The 19810-nt window shown below is 38.2% G+C and overlaps 1 protein-coding gene across 1 annotated transcript in view; it reads right to left on the bottom strand.

Annotated features, from left to right (window-relative positions):
• The window catches only part of LOC125242422 (endoplasmic reticulum metallopeptidase 1-like), a 135659-nt gene that overhangs the window by 51578 nt on the left and 64271 nt on the right, over nt 1-19810 (bottom strand). Inside the window, exons 2-3 of the mRNA XM_048151243.1 lie at nt 1719-1835; nt 1268-1448 (exon numbers count right to left, since the gene is read on the bottom strand). Coding sequence (XP_048007200.1) covers nt 1268-1448; nt 1719-1835 — 298 coding nt within the window. The remainder of the gene's footprint in view (nt 1-1267; nt 1449-1718; nt 1836-19810) is intronic.

Genomic DNA, 19810 nt, shown 5'->3' with positions numbered 1-19810 from the left:
AATGATGAGAGTTTGAAATTATTATTACACGCCGCCAGCATGATGAATACCTTTCTAGAATTATCTTACGGTGAATGCATTTGTTTGTTAAAGTACGGAAAGTTTGAACAACATTTATATGCATTCAAGAAATACCTACTTGTTTTAGTATTCATTTATCTATTTTTCTCAGTATTTATTTTCATTCTTAGGCTAGGTATTTTACAATATGTATACATATAAAAATGAAATATAAAAACATTTACAAAACAATATAAAAACATATAACATGACATTTGGTGCAGTGGAACTCCTGATGATGGTCAGAATGGAACTCCTCAAATGTGAACGGCACACTTATAGTGACTTTGCCATTTTTATAAGAACAGCATGCACTTTCGTACAGAACAGTGACATTTGGTGCAGTGGAATTTCTGATGATGGTCAGAACCGAACTCCTCAAATCTGAACGGCACGCTTATAGTGACTTTGGTATTTTTATAAGAACATCATGCACTTTCGTTCAGAACAGTGACATTTGGTGCAGTGGAACTGCTGATGATGGCCAGAACCAAACTCCTCAAATCTGAACGGCACGCTTATAGTGACTTTGCCATTTTTATAAGAACAGCATGCACTTTCATCCAGAACAGTGACATTTGGTGCAGTGGAATTTCTGATGATGGTCAGAACCGAACTCCTCAAATCTGAACGGCATACTTATAGTGACTTTGGTATTTTTATAAGAACAGCATGCACTTTCGTCCAGAACAGTGACATTTGGTGCAGTGGAACTGCTGATGATGGCCAGAACCAAACTCCTCAAACCTGAACGGCACACTCATAGTGACTTTGGTATTTTTGTAAGAAAAGCATGCATTTAAGTTCAGAACAGTGACATTTATTTAGTTATGTTTGTTAAGCATATGTTTTGAAGTCAAAGTTTGTCAAGCTTCGATTTCTTATAATATAATCGGATTCATGAGGAATTGAGGAAACTCCTCAAACCTTAACGTTATACGTATATTCATTTGTGTTTCCATCTAATAATTAAAGCATTAAAAGCAGTTTTAAAAAATACTTACACATTTCTACATAATCCAACATTCGCAAGTAGCTTTCACCAGAACCCGAAAGGCGACGGTTTTTTTTTTTCTTAAAAATTATTTGCCAACAACTCAACCTTTCGATGCATGCAATGTTACGTCACTGTGACTGCTGCAGCGACCGCTTGGCGTGTAAATGTAACGCTGTAACAGATGTTACTAACTACGTAACAGCGACTCACCACTAGCAGTCTGCCAGATTATCGAGACCGGGAGCGTGGCGCTCCTGGTGACGTTGAGCAGCAGGTCTCGCACGGCCACGGTCTGCTGCAGGTGGTACTCCGTGCCGGCCACTCGAGGCTTGTCCCCCATGATTGTATACAGGTTCTGCAGAGCCAATTCTTCGCTGAAGCCTATTCTGTTCTGTTGACATCAGGATAGTTTTGTAGCAATGAATTTTTTTATAGATACACGAATCACCTTACCGTATGGTGTAAATTTATATAACACATGCAAGAAATCGTATGAAAAAACAATTCTGGAGATGGTGCTGACGATTCCCTATTTCAATAACCAAATGCAATGCTGAGCAACTGTAGCCAGGCCTAGAGGACAGACACCTGTATATCCTCGTGAGAGCACGTTTCCATTCATTCCTCGTACATTATTAAAGTATCATGCAACAAAACTTACGTCTTTATTGAGATCAGCATCCATCACAGGCCGTGGCATGTCATCCTCCACCAGCTGTGTCGAGTACGCCAACAGGAGATAGAAACCCAGCACGAGGATGGAGAAATAACAGGGGACCTGAATCAGAAGTTGTATGCTGAGATTGACTATTATTATTAGTATCGGTGTCATCTGTCTCATCAGTATACGTCTCATAGTTTCATGCATTTCGTTCATGCTTTGGTATTTTTAAAGCGATAGAAATAATGATAAGTCTGGTTATAACTGTAAGCATCTAGCATGCATCGTCTACTTATTATAGGTACCTTTATATCCTATTTTGTTGTCAAATTATACCAACGTAGCATACCTTCAGCGCCGAAACTAAACAATTACCTACTTAAATTCTAAAAAATAGTAGGTATTTTAATAGTCTGATCTCTACACATGGAACACAAATAATTTGTAGATATATATACATAATATACATATTGAAGTTTAACTAAAAATATAGTTTAATGAACCTTTTTATCTAATATAGGCACCTAGTGACCGTAACGCAGCAGATGATTGATGGTGGCAACATTACCGATGTATGCAGGCCCAGGCACTCTGAATCTACGTGGCTAATAATATTTTAAAAGTCACTGTAAATATTGTCAACAGGTTACCAATCAGGTATGTGTGATATTCATCTGCGATTCGTGGTGCAGATGCCCAAGTTCCAAGTGTACTCCAAAGATTACGTTAAGCAGATGCCTACGCAAGTTCCAAGTGTACGTGGTCTCCAAAGATGGCGTCAAGTAGATGCCTACGTTACAGATTGGATGTCAATCTTTCCCGCTTATGAACTAAATAATACACAGAATGGATGCTGCCTTTGGCCGCACAACCTGTAGCATACACAATGTACTCGTATAAGGATTAAGGACTATTGGGAGTTGGTGAAATCTAGAGGTATACTAATAAAAGCAATGACTTACTACTTATATTTAGGTACCTTATTTTATGAAAGCGATACGTGTGAACATGCAATGATGTAATTGTAATGAACAAGCATAATGAATGTTTAACAATACCGGCCATTCTTGAATCATGAACGTATTAAACATGACAAAAGCGGACTATTACAGGTCGTTTAATGTGTAATCAGAGCTGACTGCAATTCGCCTGAACACGCATACCAACTCTGTGTTTCATTACTTATTCAAATGAAGTAATGTACATTGTACAGATGTACAGTCACTATCAAAATTATTGGAGCTGTCGAAGTGCTCAGAAATATCTGAACTCGGTTACCTACACTTAACGCCTTGTCAATTATAAGTGTGTCGCGTATCCAGATATTTGAAAGCAACTTGGTTGCTCCGATATATTTCATGGCGACTGTAACACAAGTAACACAACAGACAGGCAAACAATGGTAGCGCGATAAACGATATAACGTCAAGCCATCCTTTTCGCACTATTTGTAAGTGCGATAGGGACCTACTGATGCGATAAAGTTTATCCAAATAGTGTGCTACGCCCGCAGATTGGAGTTGTTATAATAATTATAACTAGTACATGAACAGTACAAACACCAATACCTCCACCAGGACAGAATGTGTAGCGCGGTATTAGTCAGATGGTACCGTATTAATGAATGGAGTATTATTAACCCGCTGCCATGGCTTCATGGGACACAATCATTTGTCATCCATAACGATAAATCAAAATCATATTAGGACACAGATAAGGAGCTGCCTTTGACTTGATTTTACTGCTACATTACTCGTAAATACACTACATTAATTGTTTTATTGTCAAGGGCGCAGCGCATCATTGAGTGTTCGAGAATTTCGTTCGAGCACGCGGTAAAACAGCGCTCATATCAGCCGTGGATAAGATAGCACTCAAAAAGATGATCCTAGTTAATGCCATACTTAATTAAGTATTTGCAGATCAATGCAACGCTAATTATCACTTGTCCTGAAGAATTGATTGCAGACTTACTAGTGATTAGCTTATAGGAGAGTTTAAACGTTAATGTAATACACATAAGCATCATTATCTGCGTAAAAAACTTTAAATCATTTCAGTCAAAAGATATCGACAAAGGAAGAGACAACTGCTAATTCCATTCACGTTATAAAAGTATTAATATTATCAATTGCAAAGGCCACAGGTTTTTACAAAACGTGTCGGCACCAACGTTAATCGGTACATTGCAAATTAATTAAGAAGTGATTAGGAAACTAGCAGAAAATCACAAATCATCTTACATTTTTGTACGCCTTGCTCATTTTGATTGCGATAAGCGTTAATTGTACGGTGTTAACGACTTACGCTCACTCACTAACTGACTATCTTTGAACTCCCTAAATCAGATTACAGCACGATATCGTTAAAATCTATTGATCGGACCGAGTTCCGTTGAAAAATATGTATGATTCATATTTAAATTTTGATTCATTCCGTTGTCAAGTAGCTTTGCAACTTATATAGCAATATGCCAAAAATCACATACATAGCTGCTAATATATACAAATATTGAAGGAAAAATATTTAAATGCCATATCTGAAATAATATGTTCTACCTATATCAAACTATATGAATACTAAAAATACTAAAATACATCACGGAACTAAGTACGAATACGTTGATAATGATAACATCTACCGAAAATAAAATAAAAACGCGACCCTGATACCTATTTAACTATATACACACCTACAAACAGAAGAGATTATTTAACTACAAAACAGAACCCTATAGATTACTGTGATTTCTAAACCTGATAAGGTGCCTTCTAATGTGTGCCTATTCGTCGAAAGTTTGACATTTCACATTAGTAAAAACACGAAATTTTGGGTTTTTACTTTGGCTCCTAATCTTATCTTTCGAAAATTTGGTACTCCATAGACAAACTGAACCAAAAGGAAGCGGCTAAATATTACGTATCTTCAATATTCAGCTTGTTTCTAGGTAGTCACTGAAGGAGCAGTTATCAGTTCCACCCATTGTCTACTGGTGTTTAGTCAGGTTCAAAATTAGCTAAATCAAAAGTTAATCTCATGGAGGATATCGTGACCATACCTGGATATTTTATTTCGATTGCAGTCGGGGGACCTTCATGTCAGGTTTTGCCCATTGTCCCCCGACTGCAATCGAAATAAAATATCCAGGTACGGTCACGACATCCTCCATGAGATTAACTTTTGATTTAGCTAATTTTGAACCTGACTAAACACTCATTATTCCATTTTATATTAATCAAGTTGACTGACCAGCATGTCTAAAGATTATTTTCATCTTTTCAGTTCGCTTTAAAACTGCAGTCGTGTTTTTAATTTTTTAATTATTTATTTTATTTCGGAGCTCTGATAAAAAAATCTTATCTTAATAACTCAACTTCATGTCAATAGATGGCGCTAAATATTGGAATCATACACAAATTAATAACTTTGTCGTGAGCTTTCCAACTGTACGTCTAGCAATCTTCATCAAGAAGGAGTTTTAGCAGAAGAGCAGGGTGCCGACTGTCAAGTTCCGGCTCTACGGGCGCTCTGACCAATGACGCTTGTATAAATCTAAATGTTTACCTTTGTAGATTCTCTATGTACTCAATAACGTCAAAAAACAATTCTAAGAAGCCAAATTAGGCTATAGATTATATTTTATCACTGCATGTATGAAGTATGAAATGAATCACTGAAATTCATTTCAAAAGCCCACGCCTAGACCAGTAGACATAAGGAAGGGCACTTATTTATTTTATATTACTCAGCAACGTGTTAGGACAATGAGTAAAGATGTCCTTGGTAGGTAGATATGTATAATACTATAGTAGGTACCTAATTATAGGTATGTACTGAGGCGCTCACAGAAAAAAATACACCCCAGCAGGCCTAGCACATGATGGCCGCGGGAGTATGTCGCCGCGAGATAGACTACCTGTCCTTATGTCATTAATACAATTAGACAAAGACGTGTCATCTATCTCGCGGCGACCTACTCCCGCGGCCATTATGTGCTAGGCCTGCAAGTATACACAATACATATGTAACTCCGTATAGACGGATAAAATCTAAGAAAAAACGTACCTTAAAGCTCTAGAGAAACAGGTACGGTGGCCTAGATGGCGTTATACACCTTTGGGGAACGCTCGGCTAGATGATGGTGCTAATATTAATATTTGACATTTTAACACATATCAAGCTAACAATATGGGCCAAATTGTCAAAACTGAGGTTCAAAACTTTTAAGCTTGTGTCGAGAGATGGCAGTCTATGCACTGTGATTACACATTTTACTTTGACAGTAACACTCTATAATACTCGATCCTCTTTGATAATACGTTTATGGTGTTAGAAATATGTCAACGACCCCAATCTTTACATACTTATAAGTAAATAATATGTCCTTCCCCATTGCCAAATCATTCAGGGAAAATTAATTAGCTCGCATTATTAATCGCGTTATTATTATATTATGGGATTCATTTGGACATATTAGAGACAGAGAGTGTTGAGACATGGTTGGAACTAAGGGTTGCAATGCCATTTTCAGTTGTTATCCCCATTCCGCCCAGTTGACGCCTACGGAGTGTTATTTTTCAACACAGACACGGAAGCCGGGTTATTCCTTTATTGGAGACAGACACATGTTGTCTACCACATGACAGTATGTGCACCATCTATCACCTCTTACGGCTCAGCCACGACATTGGTCTAAGCGCGACAGCGGTGAGCGGCGGCCATACATTGGAGCGAGACACAGCGATGGGACTTTTCATTCGCACGTATGGCTGCCGCTCACCGCTGTCGCGCTTAGACCAATGTCGTGGCTGGGCCGTTAGGCAGCTTAAGGCTAAACCGCGCAATCTTAAGCTGATACTCGTACGCACGTCGACAGTGCGTGGTGGACTACGCAGTTGCATCGCATAAGGGTAATCAAGACGCACTTACAAAGCTGGACTGTAAAGCCTGTAAAGCCGGGTCTCCGTCTAATGGCGAGCTAACTTTGGCTCAGCTTGTGGGACCGACCGGACTGACCAAATTGTGAATATAACGAACGAAGCTAACCAAAAACAGGTGCCAAAATAACATCCAGTATCGAGTCATGGTACGGCAACTGAGACCCAAAACAGTTTTTGGATTTGGAATCTGTATAGACAAGTTCAGACTTTTTAATGGCCGCTGTACACATGTGGCCAACGGTTCCACCAACCCTTGGTGGAACTGGAACCCCTTGGCCAAGCGTGTAGAGGGCTACTTGGCCGTATGTTGGCAGTTAGCGCTAGCGCTGGCCGGCCAACCGATTGATGTCGGTTTTTTGTCCACACATCAAAGGATCTTGGCGCCAATGGCCAACTGCGTTTACACGTTGGCGCTTCATTCAGTTTGTCGTCAGCCGTCAGAGAGGACAGTAGTGAAATATTGATGAAAATAATAAGTTTATCTATGCCAATAATAGTATTGATTTTAGGAAATAAAATAACCTTGCAAATGTTAAATGTATTGCCTAATAAAGATAAATGTGCTTATCAGAATATTCAAAAAATTGTTAATATTGGGTTGGTAAGAAAGTAATGAGCGATCGATTGAATTCCACATAAAATTTTTGAGAGAGTTCTAGAATCTTCTATGGTCGAAAGCATATAAAGGGCGAGTCGCACAGTTTCTCGTCAGTCATTCACTAGCTGTCGCCGAGCTAATATAAGGAAGAAAATGGACGAATTAAAAGTGCATGTAAGGCATTGCTTACTATATGAATTTCAGTCTGGCCATTCAGCCGCCGAAGCAGTGCGTAATATATGTCAGCGTGTTGCTCCTGAAGTTGTGTCTGAGGCCACTGCGAAACGATGGTTCCAGCGGTTTCGTAGTGGCGACTTTTCATTATCAGATCAACCTAAGTCTGGTCGACCGGTGAAGATTGATGTAGCCAAATTAAAAACCTTAATTGAAGGACATCCGAGGCTAACGAGTCGTACTCTTGCTACCGAGTTAGGCTGCTCTCATGTTACCATAGAAACACATTTACACGAGTTGGGAAAAAACTACAAATACAGTGTTTGGATACCGCACGAACTTGATAGAGATCAACTAAACCGCCGTGCCGATATCTGCATACAACTTCTGTCTTTTCGCCGCAAATTCAACTGGTTGGACCATCTTATCACTGGAGATGAAAAATGGGTCTTATATATAAATCACACACGCAAACGTCAGTGGCTAGCTCCAAATGAAAAAGGAATAGAGGCACCAAAAACAGAGCCTCACCCGAAAAAAGTTATGCTGTTCGTTTGGTGGGATATTCATGGTATTATTCACTGGGAACTCCTACCAAGTGGAATGACTGTTACCGCATCAGTATACTGTAATCAGCTTGAAAATTTAAACCAAAAAATCTGTCAGAATCGTCCACAGCATGCTAAAGTTTTTTTCTTACACGACAATACTCGCCCACACATTGCAAAAGTGACTCGGCTAAAGCTATTGGAGCTAGGTTGGAAAGTGATACCTCATCCACCGTACTCTCCAGACTTGGCACCTACGGATTACGCATTGTTCAGATCGCTAAGCAATGCCTTGAATGAAAAAAAGTTCGATGATCAAGCCCATCTACGACAGTACATAGCTGAGTTTTTTGAATCTAAACCTAAGAACTTCTTCGCCGATGCTATTCATTCTTTACCAGAACGATGGAGACAAGTAGTAGATAACGAAGGCCGTTATATTTTTGATAAATAATTAAAATAATAAATTAAATAAAAATTACAATATTGGTTATGATTCGCTCATTACTTTCTTACCAACCCAATATTTCAAATAATTTAATTTTACTACGGGGTTATTTATTATTTTTTAATCAAATTTTGCTGACAACGTAAATGACCTAGAATTTCCTAGCCTTTTCCATTCCACGTCCAGCTTTCGTGAAGAGCCAATGCCAAGTGATTGGTTCGCCAATGCGTAAACAGCGGCTCTTATCTTGGCCAAGGGGTTCCACCAAGGGTTGGTGGAACCGTTGGCCACATGTGTACAGCGGCCATAAGGCTCATTTAGGTGATGCGCGAACTCGCATTCGGACTGTTGAAATACCTTCAATTTAGGTCACGCGCTCACGCGCACACCAATCCAATAGCGAAATGCAACTAAACTGGCATGCGACGAGTTCTAGCACCGCGTATGTGTGTACCTACGCTGCAGTACATCTGCATATCTGCAATAAGGAAAAATTAATTGTAAAGAATAAATAATTGGTGCAGTATTGTGCAGTCCCGTGTATATGTAGTTTACCATTTCTGTTTGTTCCACATTTCTTTTAGATATTTAATTTTGGCAGTCCCAATCGCAACTTCACCATTGCCTGCAAAAAAAATAATGAGTGGCTTTCTAAATCAATTGCTACTATTTTCCCAGATTTGTAAGAACCTCTTTTTGACACATGACAGCGTCCACAAAATGTAAACTCGCGCAACCTAATGAAATTTTAAATAAAATCCTGTAATAATATGTAAAAAAAAATCAAGTACTTAAAAACAATATTTCGCTTACTGTAAACATAATCTAGCACATGTTACATTTTTGTGGATCTTCGTTAGTGAGTATTTTACGATATTAATTTATCACGCAGGATTTACTTATTATGTCATTTATCATTATTTTTTATTTTTAAACTAGTGCTATGGCAGTCTGTCATTTCGATTCAAATGACATTTCAGTAAGTTGATAGAAATCGTATATTTGTTTAAGCGCCTCCTTGTACATAGGGCCTAATCGATTCAACCAATTCGAAATTAATCGTTAGATTTGGCAAACTATACGTCTTAGCCACATCGCAACATACTTCAAAACAAATGTGTCAAAAATGTGAACTTACAAATCCGGGACAATAGTTTGTTATATTATACCCCATAACATAGTGGTGGTTTATGTCCTGTGGTTGTCTATTGTTTGCCCGACAGTCATTTAACATAATATTCATTTGCCCGAATCTAACTTGCCTGAATTTCATTTGCCCGAATGATTTGTTTACCATAAAAATCATATGACATACTCGTTGTTTATCCGAATATTACCTTCCATAATCATACAATGCCATACTATTTGTTAGCCATATTATTAAGTGCAATAATATGGTTTCATAGAATATTCAAACGCCATAAGCAATTATTGCCATATTAATTGTTGCCCATATTATTACCTAACCTAACCTACTTTCTGATAGCAGTTTCATTTTCCAGGGGTCACAGTTCTAACCTAACCTAACCTACTTTTCCAGCAGTTTCATTCTCCAGGGGGTCACAGTTCTAACCTAACCTAACCTACTTTCTGATAGCAGTTTCATTTTCCAGGGGGTCGCAGTTCTAACCTAACCTAACCTACTGTCTGATAGTATTTTCATTTTCCGAGGGGTCACAGTTCTAAGTTTCTAACCTAACCTAACCTACTTTTCAAGCAGTTTCCTTTTCCAGAGGTTCACAGTTCTAACCTAACCTAACCTACTTTCTGATAGCAGTTTCATTTTCCAGGGGGTCACAGTTCTAACCTAACCTAACCTACTTTCTGATAGCAGTTTCATTCTCTAGTCCTTCTAGTACCTATTATAGTAGTTTTCGATTCTGCCAAAGCACATTATGGAAATTGACTTTTCTGGACGCTAATTTGTATGACAAATGATGGTATGGAATGTGGTAATTACGGATTTCGATGATTCTGACAAATGACATTATGGAAACTGACTTTATGGGAAACAAAGTTTCTGGCACTAGATTAATATAGTAAACAATGATTATGGCATAAGATGTTATGAGAAACAATATTATGATTGTTGAATAGGATGGCAAATAAAATTATGGCAAATGAAATTCTGGCAAATGGGGGTATCCCATGTCCTGTGGGTAAGAGAGATGTAGACACCAGGCTATAACCATATGTAGGTAACTGACAAATTAAAACCGAAATAAATTACACATATGAAAGAAAAAGTGACCAAGTCCTCTGGTGCCAATAGATTATAATTTAACTTGTGTTCATTAGAATTGATTTAGCAGCGCCATCTCTCGAGCTGTGTCGAAACCAACCTGAGTTTGGTTCACACGGGGGGCAAGAACCATACCGTTCTACCCTAGGGATGGACAGAGGAGGCTACGAGTCCTTGTATAGATTACTCATATGAGAGATAATTTCGACCTCGACAGCTGTGACCTGGTTGGCCGAGCGGATAAAGAGGCATCTCCCGCGATTGGAGAATACGCTGGTTCGATTCCAGCCTCAGGCACCAGAGGACTTGGTCACTTTTTCTTTCATATGTGTAATTTATTTCGGTTTTAATTTATATACATAGTAGTGTGACTACTTTAAGACAGCACAAGTTGAAATATTTTCAATAAATTATAATTTAACTTGTGTTCATTAGAACTGACAAATTGTAATTTTCCAGAGAGCGCGAACGCAACGAAGCCAAAGATCCCAAGTCTGATCCAAAGCCAGAAAGTAAACCTGCCGCATCTCCCGAGAAACCTTCAACTATAAGCCCAGAGGTAGACAAGCCAGACACTACCCGGGCTTCTCCAGAGCGGAAGGAAAAACCTGAAGTGAAGAGAGACCGGTCACCGGTGAAGGAAGAGGTGGCGGAAGTCAATTCCACATGCGGTAAGTGACTCACTTCCATGCAGGGCTAGCATATGACTGGCTGACTCGAGATTATATATTATAAATAAATAAATATTATAGGACATTCTTACACAGATTGACTGAGCCCCACGGTAAGCTCAAGATGGCTTGTGTACTCAGACAACAATATATATACAATTATATATTTATGTCGCTGTGACATAGACCATCCGTCGCGGTGAGATAGTGTCGTGCCGATCATGTGCTAGCCTTGCTGATACATAAATATAGTTAGACTAAGGACCAGTTGCAACAACCATATTTGACAGGCACATCATCGTCACGCAGCAGAGTTCTATGGAACTTCCCATACAATAAAATTTAACGAATGCTTTAACGGTGACAGACGGGTTGGTGCAACCGGCCCTATAAGAGATATTTTAGAATTCGATAAATTAACAGTTAGATGTTTTTTAACGGCACGTGCTAATATTGATACTCGAGCAAGCGAAAGATTCAAATACTGAACCGCGAGCGTAGCAAGTGATTCGCGAAGTGGAATAAGATCAATCAGCCATCTTAGGACATCAAGTTAAAAACTGTATGAAAGTTCTTTGCATTCTTGTCGATAAAATGCAACTTTCTCATCCGTTTTCGAAGAATCAAGAGAGCCTTAATCACTTGCTGTGGTGAAACTTATTGTGACATGTCATTGTATTGATGAATCTTAATTACAGAAAACCTAACGCCTCCCCGCGTGTCGCCCGAGCGTGCTCTGACTCCACCTTTGCCCGACAAGACCAAGGAGAGGCGGTGCAGCGAAGACGATGATTTAGCCTTCCTTCTCGGTGATATCGATGACATGCTCAGTGACGATGAAGACAGCGGCCGCTTCAAGGAGAAACCTAAGAAGTGAGTCCCAGCAACAAGTTTTGTGTGCTGAATATAACTATAAAGCAAACCCTTTGAGTCTGCGCGGAAAGGGAATAGTCATGTATCGAGTCCATGCATTTCACGACTCTCGGTTAGATAGTGCGCTTGAAAGACGTTTTCATTATTATGTAAGGAGGACTCTGGCACATAGGCATCCCATAATTCTAAAAAAACATCGTCCGCCTGTAAGAAAGTACTTTTAATTAAATTTCCTCGACATTAGCCATGTCCACAGGAGAGGCAATCCTTACTCTATAGTAAGGATTGCCTCCTATTAATTAATCCTTAATTTATCCTATGATCTGTATGGCCCATTAACATTTTGTGATTGTGTGCAGAGCGGAGGTGGCGCCGCCCAAGCCGGCGGTGGACCTTCGTTCCAAACTGCCGCCGCGGCCGCCTCGACAGAAGATCGTCTTCGAAGAGGAGAAGCCCAAGAAGAGGAGAGGTATAATTTTTTGTTTATTTTGTATAATTTATCCTCTGTTGACACAGATGCTACTTAAATCATCTTGGTAACACCTGCTCTAACCATTTGTGTGTATGTTTTTTACTATTGAGAATATATTAACGGAAAAAGTTGTCTAGAAATTCCTTGCCTACAGCATAAAGTATCACAAGTCACAAAATAGGCATTGTTCTAATCTTTATCTAACCATAATATTTTTTTTTTTTGCAGAAAAATCTCCTCCAGCTAAGAAACCTGCTGTGACAAGCTCTACCAAAATTGACACTGAGACTCCCCAGAAAAAAGTTGTTAAGGTAAATTTCATAAATGACGCCCAATTGTCTGATCTCTGCTCATAATAAACAAAAAATATTACAATATTTAAATCAGTTTGGGTAACTTTTTGAACTGTGTTTTTTATTTCAGCCAAAACCAGTGACAGAACTGAGTACAAATAAATCTCGACAAAGAATAATATTTGAAAACAAAGAGGTAAGTTACTAATTCACTATTCAGTACAGGTCTTTAACGAATCTTAATCGAAGCTTGTCTGATTGTAAACTTTCAATTTCACAGCCTGAAAAAGAGAAAGAGGAGGACAAATCCAAGTCGTTCACTCGCCGCGTCGTCCTCCAACGCAAAGTGACCCAAACAAAAGAGAAGTCTGTGTTCTCTCGCATCGAGGCGAGCGACCCGAGCAAGCCCAACCCGGGCATCTTCAGCCGCGCGGTGCGCACCGCCATCGGCTCCGACAAGCCGCGCATCGTGCTCAAGCGCGACGAGCCCGAGGTGGAGTACGAGAGCGGCTCCGACGACGACCGCCTGCTCGAAGAGGAGTCCGGCCTCGTGGCCGACGTCTCCAACCTGCCGCACGGCATCACCGACACCAGGCTCAACCTTAGCGGGGAGTGAAGTGCAGGTAATTTTTATATGCCGATATCGACTTGGGGTAGAGGTGTGGCTGTTGTGACAGTTGAGCCTTGTAATTTGTTAGGCCTAAATGGTCTTCGCTTTCATTAGAAAATGCGTTGGTTATGCAACTATTACTTTATTATATAACGTCTATATCGTATTTAGAAATTAATCAATATTTTGGACGCTTTTTAGAGAGGATCTTTATATTTTTTGGGATGGATTTCATAGATATCCCATTCCCATTTCTACTTAATCGCAATTAAAATGTTAACAATATAATATTTTTAATACTGTAGAAATAAATACTGTAGCAAAGTCAAATCCGGTCAGACTTTATGGGGTTCCGTAGTCAACAATGAATCCGTATAGACTTGCCATGTCTGACTGTCTGTGTGTCCGCGGCATTTGGCATGGCTATTTAAATCAGTTACGCCGACAAAGTCGTAAAACAAAAACATTATCTAATTCGGGGTAGGTCCCATTGTAAGTGACTCAGTTGACCCATATATGTTCTGGATCTATCTAACTTAGAAAAAGGTAGGTAATAACGAAAATAGCGTTTATATTTCAATTTAAGAGATCAGGCGTGCAACTGTCACATATGCCGCTAGGCACTCTCCCGGCGATATGATAACTTGATAAGTGCTGTTGGTGTTGTAGGTAGAATAACCCGTGATAAAAGATGACTACTTATTTTTTCGCACACATTGTGTTGTAGATTATTTATTAATTATGTAAATTCTTAATTAGCACTATACTAGTCAGTCATTGCATTTTTATATTTTAGGAATAATTTCTCGCTCAGAACAGAAAGATTCTGTTAATGTATGTATAGGTACATAAATTTGGCATTGTCATGTCATATTTTTCTGAATCAAAAAACTAGAGTATTCTTTCTCAATTTAAAATTCGAAGTTCAATACCAATTGACAACCTTTCAAAATTTTCAATGTCCTTAAATCGAAAACCATTTCGAGATATACGCCTGTAGATCACAAAAATATATTTTTTAATATTTTTTTTTTCCTTATTTTTGGTAAAAAAAATATAAAAATAGTTTAAAGGGGAAGTGACATCACATAGTCAATTCAGACTATTCAGAGCTGCCACTATAACCAAAAAAATCTTCCGGTTGGGATGTCACTTGAGTTTGACTGTGACACCTATCACCGCTCGTAGTATGGAGATTAGAGGTAAGGAGCGAAAGCTTTAAGTTTCAGAAGTGCAGACATAAAACCAGGTGGCGCGGCAATTGCAGGTACATAAGGGTATGACACGTCATTTTCGACTGTTTTACTTTGACAGATTTCTCTCCTTATACTTTTACATTCCATAGCTCGTAGTTATTCAATATTTGTTGACAGTGCCACTTGACAGTCAGACATCTCGGATTGTTTAAGCTGACTGTTAAAACTTTTTTTTAGGAATGATTTTGTCGTTTTCTTAGGTGTATGAAACAACACATGTGACGTCACGAAGCTGTGTCTTGACGTTTGTAACTTACGCTCTTTCTGTTCGAAGTAGTAATAAAAAGGCAATTTCGCATTAAAATAGCAGCATACGTGTATCTTTAAATATTCAGTTCTTTCGAACCAAACAATAAAAAGTAGTAGTCGAAAATATGAAATGTTGTCAATTGTATAGCTCAATAATAACTAAAACGTTCTTATTAATAAGTTCCTTTACTATAACCTCTTCCACTTGTTGTCATAAGATAAAAAGCTAAAGCTTGGCACAATATTGTATGTTGCAAAATATAATGAAGGAGAAAGTACCTCAAAGTTGGCTGCCAAAAATTATGACTGCTAATTGAATTGTTATAGCAGCTTTACAGCCTTGTTGATAACCTGCGTAACTTTTTCTTAATAACTAACCCCCTTATTCATAAACGTACACTAAAGTTCTCAAGCCGATAAAGTTCTTTTGTCCCTTTCTATCACACCAATACGTCGGAAAGGGACAAACGAACTTTATCGGCTTGATAACTTTAGTGCACGTTTATGAATAAGGGGTAAGGATATATATTTCAAGGAAATCAAGTCTATGAGCAAAGTTACAGCTAGAATCGATTATAATATTTGTATATCTAAGTATAAAATGTGGTTTGTCTTTTATCTAAAACACCAACAGCTACTTTTCTCTTGTAGAATTTTAAGGTTTGCTTATTTACTTTATTATAATTTTACTGAGTGTTTTAAACCCTGTGATTATGAGCTGTGATATATTTATTTGTGTATATAACTGTATATATGACAAATGCCTTTATACAAAGATAAGATTTATTATTATCTGGTGATATTTTAATTGTAAATATACTAAAATTGTCTGAACTTTGTGCATTTAATGTTGGATGTCAGAAATTAAAATGGTCAAGTTATTTTACCTATAGAGATTATATGTTAAACTGTTTACGCATATAACTTGGGTGTCAAGTTATTACATTTTGCTACACAGAGGGCTAAAACTATGTGTACACTACCCAGGGCCGGATTAAGGGTAGAGCGAGTGGAGCGGCCGCTCTAGGCGCCACATGGTAAGGGGGCGCCAAAATCGAGAATGTGGAAAAATCCATATAAAAAAATTATAACGTTGCGTGGGCGCGCACATATCACAAAATGGCGAGAGAAGTCGAGAACGAATCCAGCTATTGAAAATCTAGATTTGTAATTCAGATTAAGTGGAAAGTTGCACCACATTTTTTTTTTGCCAACTATATACCAACATTCATAAGAGCGCTGTTGCTAGGGCGCGTAAAAGGAGGATTCTAGCCATTGAGAAACCACATTGTTGTGCAGCGAACGACAAAGTTACGTCGCAATCCAAATGCAAAAATATGAGTCTACCCGGTAGTCCAAAGCGGAGTTCCTCATAAAGCCAAAGGCGCAAAACGTCTCAGAGGCGCAATTTTGTGAGTCACAGCAGATGGTGAGCGAACTTCAAAGCACTTTGTCCCAAAATTTGTCAAAGACCACAGCTCAGCATAAGATAAAAGCTTGAAAGTTCTCGGATTCCCCGCTGGCGGATTGAGTCTTAATAAATCGATTCAATAGGAAAAAAAAATCGCGCTCGCTTCGCTCGCGCTTACTATTTATGATTATGGCCTCTTTTTAACCCCCGACGCAAAAACGACGGGGTGTTATAAGTTTGACGTGTCTGTCTGTCTGTCCGTCTGTCTGTCTGTCTGTCTGTCTGTCTGTCTGTCTGTCTGTTTGTCTGTCTGTGTGTGTGTCTGTCTGTGGCATCGTAGCTCCTGAACGGATGAACCAATTTCGATTTAGTTTTTTTTATTTGAAAGCTGTGTTAGTCGGGAGTGTTCTTAGCCATGTTTCATGAAAATCGGTCCACTAGGTCGCAGTCGGGGGTTTTTTCAAAATTTTAATTTTTAGTTAGGGAAAATTCCGAATCTGCTTTCCTGACTTGGCCACTATTACTATAGTGCTCCATTTAGTTTGTTATTTTTAACCCCCGACGCAAAAACGAAGGGGTGTTATAAGTTTGACGTGTCTGTCTGTGTGTATGTCTGTCTGTCTGTCTGTCTGTCTGTCAGTCTGTCTGTCTGTGTGTGTGTCTGTCTGTGGCATCGTAGCTCTCGAACGGATAAACCGATTTTGATTTAGTTTTTTTTGTCTAAAAGCTGAGTTAGTCGGGAGTGTTCTTAGACATGTTTCATGAAAATCGGTCCACTAGGTCGCGGTCGGGGGTTTTTTCAAAATTTTAATTTTGTGGTTAGGTTATATATAGATGATATCCACGTTCAGCCACACGTAACTATACTATGGTGTGACTGCGAAAGTTCAACCTGTTCAACCATTTGTCCCTTTCGTGCTCTGTATGATGAAATCCATAAATTCTGTATTGCTGTATCGTCGAATTACGGCATTAGTATGAAAAAAATTTCGCGCTCGCTACGCTCGCGTTTTATTTTCCTACGTAGTAAAACTTCTTCCCAAGCAAGGGCGCCGAAACTCAAACTCGCTCTACCCTGATCAAGTGCACGGGCCGGCGCTGACACTACCTCATATTATGGTAGCGTGTACGGATTTCTGGTAGGGATGTACCGACTATTGATTTGGCCGACTAGGCCGACTACCGACTAGTCGGCGCTTGGGTGGCCGATTAGTCGGCCGACTAGTCGGCTAGTCGGCCAGAACATAATTTTCGATAAATTCACATTTTGAATGTCATTTTTGGTCCTTCGTTCGCGCTTTTCATGATTTTTTACAGATGTTCAAAGGTTCATGACAATATTTATATACATTTTCCATTTTTAACAACCGGCTTGGCTTAGTGGGTAGTGATCCTGCCTATGAAGTCGATAATCCTAGGTAGGAAATTTATTTCTGTGGTGATAACAGATATTTGTTGTTTTGACAAAAAAAGGAATTACTAATAGCAACATAATACAAACATAATTTTCAGCTGGTAATTTAATTTTGTACTGTTTTTCTATCACTAATGAAGTGCCGACTAATCGGCCCTTTTTGCCGACTAGTCGCCGACTAATCGCCGACTATAAATGCGGCCGGATAGTCGGCTTTCCCGACTAGTCGGCGACTAGTCGGTACATCCCTAATTTCTGGTACTTTAACTTTGAACTGTGCCTATATGCGGCCTAAGTAATAATTAATAAATAAATTACCTGTCATAATTACTAACATAAGAATTCAACAAATTCGCATATAGAAACTAAAAAACATTAACTTAATAAAAACAACAGTATATAATTATGTACAACTTAAAATGAATTAACTTAAATTACCTTGACTATTTGGTTAATACGGGACACTGAAAGTTTTTAATACAGTTAGGCTACCAATCTTTTAAAAAACAATGAGCAAATTAAAAAAAAAAAAGTTACTAACATACCATCCAATTCTATCACACTAAAATATTAGATTTTGGTGCCAAAGAGACTTACAAGCCTTGAAATTATATTCAAAGTTTAAACACCCTATATTTTACTAATATACTGAGTTGGTCCGTAGGAATAGGCTAGTTGGCTTAGGTTTTTTTGCTTGAAAGCTGAATTAGTCGGGAGTGTTCTTAGCCTGTTCACTATGTCGGGGGTTTTTTTTTTCTTCAAAATTTATATTTTGCGGTTAGGTTATTCCTTTTTTGCTACGAATAAACCTTTGAAATCGTTTTGACAGTTCATAAAAAGAAGCTGATTTGACTAGTAGGAAACTAGCCTATTGTAGGACTAATATATTCTACTGTTAGTTTCTATAATTACATTTCTGAAAAAAAAAAATATTCTCCTAGGATTATAATATGAATATCCTTATTGGATTATCCATGGGCCTACTGTAAAAACTTTCTGTGTGGTCTGTATTCTTATGTTTTATACAATAATATGAACTTTGATATTAAGATATTATATTTTTTGTATTTATATTAAGGCGAATTTATACAATTTGTTGGACAATAGTAGCGATCGACATCTATAGTCAAATGTTTTATTAAGGACGTGTAGTAGACAAGTACCTATATCGGAGGACTTATTTTATAGTGAATCAAAAATACTAGTTTGTACGAAACTAGAGGTTCTAAAATCAGACTGAAAGTGTCTTAAGATCATATTTATTGTCACTTTCTTACAACTAGATTAAGACTACACTACAAAGTAAACTAAAAGAATTTGAAACTGTGATAAAAATTCGATATATGATGAAAAGTTTATAGCGATATATCATTTATAAATATGTATGATAAACATAAATGTTAAAACATCGATGAATTTCTTACGTAGCCAGGAAAGGCTTATGATGTCATGTAATTGAAATATGGTGTCAAACATGCATGCATATCTATAATTTCATGTTGTGTTTTACAATTTCAACCTGATAATAATTGACTAGACGTTTAGTGTTATTTTACTATTTGTATATGTCAAGTACAGATGTAGTGCGAAAAGATTTGCTTTCGTATTGTTACGGAAACGTACGAACGTGTCGTGCCATTTCAGTCACTCAAGTCAGCCTCAGTACATGATTTAGAATAGAATAGAATAAACATTTATTCGTGAACACAGGCAAGACAAAATACACATAATAACAACAGGGCAGAAAGGAATGAAGTGGCACGAAAAGTGCCATGTACTAACATTGACAGAGCTAGCATGACAAATACGAACGTTTCCAGAAAAATATGAAGGAACCCCTTTTCGCACTACATCTGTAAATTCGATTTAAATATAATATCACGTTGAGATTGT

Source organism: Leguminivora glycinivorella, chromosome 2, assembly GCF_023078275.1.
Source record: "Leguminivora glycinivorella isolate SPB_JAAS2020 chromosome 2, LegGlyc_1.1, whole genome shotgun sequence".
Taxonomy (NCBI): Eukaryota; Metazoa; Arthropoda; class Insecta; order Lepidoptera; family Tortricidae; genus Leguminivora; species Leguminivora glycinivorella.
The sequence above is the reverse complement of the archived record's forward strand: the minus strand, read 5'-3'. Positions and strand labels throughout refer to the sequence as shown.